The 10,172-nt window shown below is 53.1% G+C and overlaps 1 protein-coding gene across 1 annotated transcript in view; it reads right to left on the minus strand.

Annotated features, from left to right (window-relative positions):
* Window positions 1-260: 260 nt before the first annotated feature.
* Window positions 261-10,172, minus strand: part of LOC143276202 (uncharacterized) — a 20,162-nt gene continuing 10,250 nt past the window's right edge. The window contains exons 2-3 of the mRNA XM_076580654.1: window positions 5,056-6,733; window positions 261-3,433 (exon numbers count right to left, since the gene is read on the minus strand). Coding sequence (XP_076436769.1) covers window positions 910-3,433; window positions 5,056-5,990 — 3,459 coding nt within the window. The 5' untranslated portion in view covers window positions 5,991-6,733 and the 3' untranslated portion in view covers window positions 261-909. The remainder of the gene's footprint in view (window positions 3,434-5,055; window positions 6,734-10,172) is intronic.

A 10,172-nucleotide genomic window follows, 5' to 3' on the forward strand; every position in this document is an offset into this window, starting at 1 on the left:
CTTAGCTGCGGTAAGTCTGCTTAGTGTTCACTCTAGCCACCACAGAACGACTTTGGTTGATTGCGCAGTTCACCGCCAAAGGCGACTTTAGTCGACATCGAACATATTACGTTAAGCGGACCGTTTTTCACATTGTAACAAAGCTTGACAGCTGCACACCTTTCCTGCGCAAAAGGAAACAGTAAATTGACTAACTCCCCCCCCCCCCCCGGCCTCCCCCCCCCCCCCCCTGACAGAGTTCGAAGCGAACATGTCCTCTGTGTTGTTTTAACATAAACCGATTCGCGTTACTGAGAGGGTCGAGTCTAAAATATTAGGCACTGGGGTGTTTTTTTCCCCCCCTGCACACAGAAACTTGGCGGGGAACATCCCTAAGTTTACACCGATCCCATTGACTAAGGACATTCTCAACTTTAAATCAAAGTAAACTTTAGCTCTGCAGAGATCGCCAGTTTAACAACCCAGCCCAGCTCCAGAATTGGGTTTGCATGAGCGAGTAGCAGCCCTAGGTTTTGCTTATCGTGAATTAAGAATGTTCCTAACTTCACGGTAAATTCCATTATTCTTAAGCAAGCTTAGCTTAGCGCTACCAAAAGATCGCCTTCCTAACTTCACGGTAAATTCCATTATTCTTAATTATTCTTAAGCAAGCTTAGCTTAGCGCTACCAAAAAGATCGCCTCATGAAATGTAACCTGGCCGTGCGCTTGCTTCTCTCAACAACACGACAAGCACGGGTTAATCAAAACCACCGACACTTGTTGAACAGGACTGCAGGGGCACCGTAATTACTGCTACCCATCTCCAGACTGGGGGTGGGCGAACATCAAAGTCACTACCCTCCCCCACCCTCTCTCCAGCCGTTTCTTCTACTACGGGCCGCCGACAGCCACCAGAGGGGCACGCTACGTTACGTCAGGGACAGACTGCGCCACCGTTCCTTCTTCCGGCGGATGCTGGCCCGGACCTGCTGCAGGCTGTCCTTGCCGCTTCCGCCTTCCCCTCCTCCACGGCTCGGGGAGCTGGCCCTCAGACCCCCTCGCTTCCTCTCCGGGGACGCCTTGGTCTCGTCCTCTGGCAGGGTCTCCAGAGGGGTGGGCACGAAGTCGGCGGTGGGGGAGGTCAAGGGGGAGGTGGTGGTGGTGGTGGTGGTGGTGGTGATGGTGGTGACGCCTGATGACGGGGGGTCGCGGGGCCGAGGTCGTACCACCATGGAGGGCTTGGAGGGCCGGGTTGGGGAGGTGGCGTAGCTGTGGGTGTAGGTGTGGGCGGCGCGGGGGGAGGTCGGGGGCGGGGTGGTAGGGGAGCGCGGGCTGAGGAGCGGGGTGGGCACAGGGACTGGCACGGGGACGTTCTTCTTCTGCAGGATCTTGTCCACCGTCTTCATGGCCTGCGACTCGGCGGAGTAGTCTACAGTGCTGGAGGAGAAGGACGAAGAAGAGGTGGAGGAGGGTGGGGAGGATGGGGTGGCATCACCACCCCTGTGTAGGGTGTTGGTGTTGTTGGTTGGGAGCACTGGTTCCATGGCGTTGTCTGTGGTGCTGCCTGTCAGGGCCTGGCTGACGTCCGTGATTCTGCTCCTGGCTTTCCTCTGGGCCACTCTGGACCTATGGGGGTCTTCCTCCGCCAGGGCAGCAGCGCCAGCCCCTTCGGCCCCCGCCTCCTGCCCCAAGCCACCACCACCACCCTCCTCGCCGCCCTCTCTGTCCTCCGAGCCGGGAGTGGGGGTGATGTAGGCCTCGTTCTGGATCAGTATTTCCTTACGCTTCTTCCACGTCTCCCGGAGGAACTCCATCTTGCTGGCCTTGTCCGAGGCGGCGCTGACGGCTCGACGCACGGGTCGGGAGGTCCTCTCCGTGGGGGACAGGGGCCCCGTGGAGGTGCCGGCTGGAGGAGGTGGAGGGTCTGAGGTTCGATCCTGGACAGATCCTTGGTTGTTGCTCCCCTGTACACCGGAGCTGCTGTTGATGATGTGGGAAAGAGCGGCCGTGTTCCTGTGAGGAGCGCCTCGTTCCTCATCGGGCTCCGGGGACGGAGGGCGGTACGTGAGCTCCCTGAGGGAGGCCCGTCTGTCCAGGGACTGCACTCTCTTCTCCCTGGACAGGAAGGACGCCATCCCCAGCTGGCCAGGCCCGAGGGAGGACCCCAGGAGCTCCCGTCGTCTCTGTTTCAGGGACTCGCGGAAACTCTGGAACTTGTTCAGAGTGCTCTGGTGTTCCACGGACGGCCTTCTGGCGGCCTGGGACTCTTTCAGGGGAGCGTTGTCGACCTCCTGCGCTGGCTGTTTTTCTTCTTCTTCTTCAGCTCTCTCTGCTGTTGCGCTCCGTGGGAAGTTCTGCGTTTCGTGTCGCGTGCTGTAGCTTGACGTGCCGATGCTTATTGCTGAAGGTCTGCTGGTTTCTGGATAGATGCTGTTGCTGCTGCTGCTGCTGCTTCTGCTGCTGAACTGAGCGAGACCAGAGGAAGTGGCGCTGATTCCTTGGGTAGGAAGGGTCTGCTGGGTGTTGACGGTACCTGTCATCATTGAGGAGACGGTGGAGGCAGCTGCTTGATCCGTGCGACCGTCAGAAGCAGCAGAGCTGAGAGAGGCAGTTGGCCTCGGTGAGGCAGCAGAGCTGTTGGCCGTCCTGCGGGTGTTGGTGTCTCTGCCCCTGCCACTGCTAGGAGTCTCGGGTTTTTCTTCTTCTTCTAGCTTGGTGTTGTTACCCTGCTGCTTCTCCTCTCCTTCTCTTTTCTTTCTGCTGCTGTTCTTGTCGGCAGCTCTCTTTTTGGCTGGCTTCTTCTCTTTCTTTGGCTTGGGAGTGGGGACGACGCGCCGTGAGGAAATCACCTGCATTTTGCCGTCGATGATCTCGATGGTTTCCTCCACTATTACTTCCTCTTCGTCTTCTTCGTCTTCCTCTTCTTCCTCCTCACTCTCCTCTTCCTCCTCGTTCTCCTCTCTGTGTTCAGGTTCTGGTTCCTCTTCGGCCTCCTGCTGCTGAATGGTGGTGGTGGTGGTGGTGGTGGAGTCAGAGACAGGGGTGGTGATGTATTCACCGGTTAAAGGATCCCGAGTCAGCAGCACAGTCTCCGTCACCACTATCTCCTGGTTCTGGTTCTCCTCCTCCTCCTCCTGCTCCGGCTCCTGCTCCTCCTCAGCCCTTGTCTCCTCCCCAGTGCTGGCGTCCAGCTCCACGACCTCCTGCTCGATGACCTGGGGCGTGTAGATCTCCCGGGTGCTGGTGGTGGAGGTGAAGCAGCCAAAGTCCTGACCCATCTTGTCCTCCACTGACAGCTCGTCAGGGATCTTGAACTGCAGCTCCGGTATCTCCATGGTGACGGGCTGCTGGGAGACGGTGCTGCTCAGCAGAACGTTGCCCAGGGTGAGGAGCTCCGAGTCATCAGCCAGGTCCAACATGCTCTTCACCACTTCCGCCTCATGCACCACGGACCTGTAGAAGAGGGAGGTGGAACAGTGGTTAAGACGCTTGCCTCGCCATTACGAAATGAAAAGGTTTGTTCAGATCTAGGCCTTAGCCCATAACTGAAGGGGTAAGTCATATATATCAATCCCAAATCAAGTTTTTCAAAATACATTGCTTAATTAACATTTACGCTTCAGATGACTGTTGTAATTAACATTTTATATTGATACTGTCATCTAAGTTTTAGAAATACACAATCGCTCTAAGGCATTGTAAAATGTATTCACATTGCACAACAGTTTCATTTGCTGGATGACATAAGCAAATTTAATCTAAATCGGCCTGGGTTGTTAAAAAACTTAGGCTGGATATATTTCAGCCTAAAGTCATGTAGACAAGAACAACAAAACACAAAAAACGAATTTCATCTTCTGAATAATGGCATAAACGACGCAACATTTTCTCAGCTCTTCTTTCACTGTATCTAAAAGGAGGCACCATGTCTAACTTTGGTCAAAGCACATTTTACATAATTCTTACACTTATTCATTTTCATTCCAATGTATTGCTCCACATTATTTGTCTACTTAAACATCCTGTATTCAACAAATCTGTCACTATTCTGACTATTCTGCCTCCTCCCCAGTACAGTACAGCGTTCTGTAAGGGTCTGGTTTCTTCTTCTTCTGCGTTCGTGGGCCACAACTCCCACGTTCACTCGTATATACACGAGTGGGCTTTTACGTGTATGAAAGTTTTTAACCCGCCTTGTAGGCAGGCATACTTCGCTTTATATTTTTCCTACGTGCAGTTTTATTTGTTTTTCCTATCAAAGTGGATTTTTCTACAGAATTTTGCCAGGAACAACCCTTTTGTTGCCGTGGGTTCTTTTACGTGCGCTAAGTGCATGCTGCACACGGGACCTCGGTTTATCGTCTGATCCGAATGACTAGCGGCTATACAGACCACCACTCAAGGTCTTAGTGGTGGTGGAGAAAATATCGGCGGCTGAGCCGTGATTCGAACCAGCGCGCTCAGATTCTCTCGCTTCCTATGCGGACGCGTTACCTCTAGGCCATCACTCCACTAAGCGCGCTTTGGTTATACTGCCGGTTTGGGCATCTTGCCTAGCACGATGTGGAGGGGTAGCGTAAATACACGAATGAATTTGTCTGAACTCAGTGTACTACCTCACCACCTCTGTCTCTGACTCCACCACAACCACCACCTGGCAACAGGAGACTGAAGAGGAGCACAGAAAGAACACAGAGAGAGTGAGGAGGAAGAGGAGAGTGAGGAGGAAGAGGAGAGTGAGGGGGAAGAGGAGGAGGAAGAGGGAAGTGAGGAGGAAGAGGAGAGTGAGGGGGAAGAGGAGGAGGAAGGGGAAGAAGAGGAAGAAGAGGAGAGTGAGGGGGAAGAGGAGGAGGAAGAGGAGGAGGAAGGGGAAGAAGAGGAGAAGGAAGGGGAAGAAGAGGAGAGTGAGGAGGAAGAGGAGGAGGAAGGGGAAGAGGAAGAAGAGGAGAGTGAGGACGAAGAAGAGGAAAGTGATGAGGAAGAGAAGGAAGAGGTGAGTGAGGAGGAAGAGAAGGGAGGCGGAGGAGATGAAGAAGAAGAAGAAGAAGAACTAAGAAACGGAAACGGATACGAACATGAGGTTGGCGCGCAGGTCGTCCCGGGAGCGGTCCGCGGCCTGCAGGAAGGCGGAGTCCGTGTCCTTGGAGTCCAGCATGGCCAGGAGGAGCCTCTCTTGCCGCTTGATGAAGAACTGCAGCTGGGCGGAGCGCCGCTGGACCTCCCTCCTCAAGTCCTGCTTCCGCTGCTGCCAGTTGCTCTCCGTCATGTTGACGCTCTCCAGGCTGTAGGTCATCTGCAAGGAGGCCGACTGCAGGCTGTTCAGCTTCCGCTGCAGGGCTTCCCACATCTTCAGCACGTCCGGCGGCGTCAGGCTGAACTTGCGCTGCCTCGCCCGTAGCGGGAGCATCTCCACGGACGGTCGCCTTCCCTGTTGCTGTTGTAGGGCGGTGGTGGTGTCCGAGGAGGTGGTGGAGGAGAGAGAGCTGTAGTAGGCTGTTGATCCTGAGCCTCTGCGGAGGTCGTAGTTGAAGGAGGAGCTCTGGGAAGGGGACATGGCCTTAGGAGAGCCTTGAACTCCTCCTCCTGCTCCTCCTCCGCCGTGGATCATGCCGGCAAGGGAACGACGGCCGCCGCTCAGGAGGGGGGAGCTGGGGGAGGCGGGGCCCTGACCCCCAGGGGAGGTCATCCCTGCGGGTCTGCCGCCCCCTCCTCCTCCCCCTCCTCCCAGAGTCTTCTGCACCTCGGACACGTACTCCTGACACATCCTGGCCAGGAAGTGGTTCTTCACCAGGCCCCCCACACCCCCACAGGGCAGCATGGTCTCACGGCTGCACTGGGGGCAGCGGAAGAAGGCCTGGTTCCGGCTGTCGCCCATCACGGGCAGCTCCAGCAGGCAGGGCTCGCAGAAGGTGTGCAGGCAGCTCAGCATCCGCGGGTCCCGGTACAGGGACTTGCACATGCCGCAGTTCAGCATGGGCACAGACAGCTCGGAGGTTGTTGCGGCGGCCATGGTGGTGGTGGTGGTGGTGGTGGTAAAGGGAGTGGGGTGGGGTGTGCGGGGAGGGACAGTCACAGAGAGAGTCCCAGAAAGGCTCTCTCTGAGGGTCCCAGAGAGAGAGAGAGAGAGAGTCACAGACAGACTCTCTCTGAGGGTCCCAGAGAGAGAGAGAGAGAGAGTCACAGACAGACTCTCTCTGAGGGTCCCAGAGAGAGAGAGACAGAGAGAGAGTCACAGAAAGACTCTCTTTGACAGTCCCGGAGAGACAGACAGTCTCTCCAAAGAGGTTGGCTGGTAGTAAACTTTGTCAATCTCTTCTCGTTCTGCACGGGTTTCCAGGCACAGCCAGCCGTCAGTTCCTACTCCTGGAATGGTGGATCCACATCACAAGTGTTCACGACGAGACAACCTGCAAAAGTTTCAACTTCAGAAAACCTAATCACGAAATTCACCCATGGAGGAAATCAGTTACTGTGTCAACACCCAAACCACACTTGTCGCCAGATCACGACGTGTCAAAGAGAGATAGGGTTGGGTGGGTGGGTGGCTGGGTGGGGAAGCGGTTAAGGTAACCGGGTCCAACAACAGGAACTGGACTGCTCTGCACAGGATGATGCGGTGCTGGCCGGGGTCTGGATGTGGTGCCCTTCCTCTGTGGGTCACAAGGGTCACAGAGGTCACCGGGTCATTAGGTCACAGGGGTCGCTGGGTCACCGGGTCATTAGGTCACAGAGGTCACTGCTTCACATCCGACCCTGAAACAGACACAGCACGCCGCCTTTGAATGTTTTACACGCTTACTACCACTCATCTATGGGTACAAAGATTTTCTTCTTTTTTTTTCAAAGTTAAAGGCCCCATAGCTTTCGAAGACGACCACACGGAGGCAGTGAAATCATACACACTATGTCTAGGATCCGGCACAGTATGGCAGGGCACGATCCTCTCCTTCCGAGCCGTTTTAACCCTTTCACCGCCAGTCAGTTTAGAGTGCAAAATTCCCTTGTGCTATAAACACAGAAAATATGGTGTCTAAGAATAGCTGGGCATTTCCCCCCCGGTCATGTGTAGAAAATATGGCCTATCCTACCACCGAACATAAAGAGCAGTAGGTTCATGGATAACAGACCCATGATCTGGTCACCCTTCAGTGACACGGGTCCTCTCCCTATGCTGCTGCATAAATGCGAGTTTGGCAGTGAAAGGGTTAACCTTCCCCTAGCTGAAGTCTGGTTCCCATGCTATATATACACTGGGAAGAGAGTGAGGAAAATTGAAAAATTTTAAAGTGTAACGACATAAAATTATAATTACTGCACCATATGAGTGCAATGGCTTACACATATGGGTATTTGCAATACTCTCTCTTCCACCGAGTCTTGTATAACAAGGGAAAACTTCGCGATAGGCTGCCAGCGAGCAAGGATCGCCGCCCGTGCAGTGTTGTAGGTCAAGAGACCAACGTCCAGCCTTACGTCGTCAAGTGACCAACGTCCAGCCTACGTCGTCAAGTGACCAACGTCCAGCCTACGTCGTCAAGAGACCAACGTCCAGCCTACGTCGTCAAGTGACCAACGTCCAGCCTACGTCGTCAAGAGACCAACGTCCAGCCTACGTCGTCAAGAGACCAACGTCCAGCCTACGTCGTCAAGTGACCAACGTCCAGCCTACGTCGTTGGGCGCGCGACCTCCCAGTATGCACCGCAGCCCTGTGTATATATGGAGCCTACATTGTAGGTTTGTAACGACCTATTGGCGTCTACATCCTTAAGGTCAAGTTTGTTCGGTTGGAGTTGTTTACAAAATCTACCTATTGGAGTTTAACGACCTATTCGCCAACAGGTCGTTAAACTCCAATAGGTAGGTTTTGTAAACAACTCCAACCGAACAAACTTACGCCAATAGGTCGTTAAACTTCAATTGGTAGGTTTTGTAAACAACTCCAACCGAACAAACTTACGCCAATAGGTCGTTAAACTTCAATTGGTAGGTTTTGTAAACAACTCCAACCGAACAAACTTACGCCAATAGGTCGTTAAACGTCAATAGGTAGGTTTTGTAAACAACTCCAACCGAACAAACTTACGCCAACAGGTCGTTAAACTTCAAGAGGTAGGTTTTGTAAACAACTCCAACCGAACAAACTTACGCCAACAGGTCGTTAAACTTCAATAGGTAGGTTTTGTAAACAACTCCAACCGAACAAACTTACGCCAATAGGTCGTTAAACTTCAAGAGGTAGGTTTTGTAAACAACTCCAACCGAACAAACTTGACCTTAAACGTGTAGACTCCAAATAGGAAGAGGTTTCGGCACTTTTTGTAAATACTCGTTCAGCTTCAGCGACGACTCCTCACCGGCATACAGTGCCTACGACCGTAATCGGTTGAAGGTTTTTACATCAGAGCGGGTCGATTCTCTCTCTCTCTCTCTCTCTCTCTCTCTCTCTCTCGCTCGCTCTGTTGCGTTCTCCACTTCGCTTTCTCCGTGCGGTCACTGGTGCGGAAACTAGGAGCATATGAGAGAGAGAGAGAGAGAGAGAGAGAGAAGAAAAAAAAAAAAGTTGTTCTGCACAAGTGCACGTGCAATCGACTTGCTGTGCTTCGCGGACTTCATTCTTGCACATCGGGTGCCAGTTGCACAGCTTGTTCTAACTGTTTGACAGTTACACGTTACTAATTAATGCCTACGTTGACCGAACTACGCCACTGCTCAGTTCCATACTACACACAGTTAGCAGCGGGTTACGACCATACTATATAATTATAGGCTCTTCTGTCCGAGCAATGCAACTGGCTCCAGGAGATATAAAACAAACAAACACACAACCACTAGCAAAACAATAATAACAACAATAACAAACAAACAAGCTGACCTGAAATTATTGGGATCGAATGAAAGGCATGGCCTTAATCTACCTTCTAGTTTGCACATTTATCTTGTCCAATGTTTGTTTAGTTAGTCAACTGATTTGATTTGATAATCAGGGTTTTTTTTGGGTTTTTTTGGCTGGGTTATTAAACCTTGAAAGCAATGCAATTTGCTGGGACATGAATGAACGAGGGAGAGAGAGAAAGACAGACAGGGGGGAAAGAGAAAGAGAGGGAGACAGAGAGAGAGGGGGGAGAGAGAGAGGGAGAGGGAGACAGAGAGAGAGGGGGAGAGAAAAGGAGAGAGAGAGACAGAGGGGGGGCAGAGAAAGAGAGGGATTCAGGGATTCAAGATGGTTTATTCATGTATAGGCCTAGGCCCCTTATGAAGGGGAATGTGAACATTATTTTACAAACAATACATCACGACACTGTGAGTATCAATACTGTCATTCATGCCATCAAACCTACTGTCCATGCCGTCAAACCTGCAGTTTATAGTCCCTAGCATACTCATCAAATCTGCAAGTGAAGGCTCCTGGGAAGAAAGAGAGAGAGACAAAGAGAGAGGGGGGAGAGAGAAGGAGAGAGAGGGGGGGAGGCGAGACAGAGACGGAGAGAGAGGGAGGGAGACAGAGAGAAAGAGACAGAGAGATGGGGGGGGAGGAGAGAGAGGGGGAGACAGAGAAAGAGAGGGAGATACAGAGAGAGGGAGACAGAGAGAGAGAGGGGGGAGAGAGAAGGAGAGAGAGGGAGGGAGGAGAGGGAGACAGAGAGAGAGGGGGGAGAGAGAAGGAGAGAGAGACAGAGAGGGAGACAGAGAGAGATGGGGGAGAGAAGGAGAGAGAGAGAGGGAGACAGAGGGAGGGAGAAGAGAGAGAGGGGGAGAGAGAAGGAGAGAGAGGGAGACAGAGAGGGAGAGAGAGAGAGGGAGGAAGACAGAGAGGCACAGAGAGAGGGGGGAGAAAGAAGGAGAGAGAGGGAGAGGAGAGTGAGGAGAGGGAGACAGAGAGGGAGACAGAGAGAGAGAGAGGGGGGAGAGAGAAGGAGAGAGAGAGAGGGGAGACAGAGAAAGAGAGGGAGACACAGAGACAGATGGAGACAGAGAGAGAGGGGGGAGGGAGAAAGAGAGAGAGACAGAGAGAGGGGGGAAGGAGAGAGAGAGAGGGGGGAGACAGAGAAAGAGAGGGAGACACAGAGAGAGGGAGACAGAGAGAGGGGGGAGAAAGAAGGAGAGAGAGAGAGAGGAGAGGGAGACACAGAGAGAGGGAGACAGAGAGGGAGGAGAGAGAGAGAGAGGGAGACACATAGAGAGGGGGTGAGA

This window comes from Babylonia areolata, chromosome 31 (genome assembly GCF_041734735.1).
Source record: "Babylonia areolata isolate BAREFJ2019XMU chromosome 31, ASM4173473v1, whole genome shotgun sequence".
In the NCBI taxonomy this organism is placed as follows: Eukaryota; Metazoa; Mollusca; class Gastropoda; order Neogastropoda; family Buccinidae; genus Babylonia; species Babylonia areolata.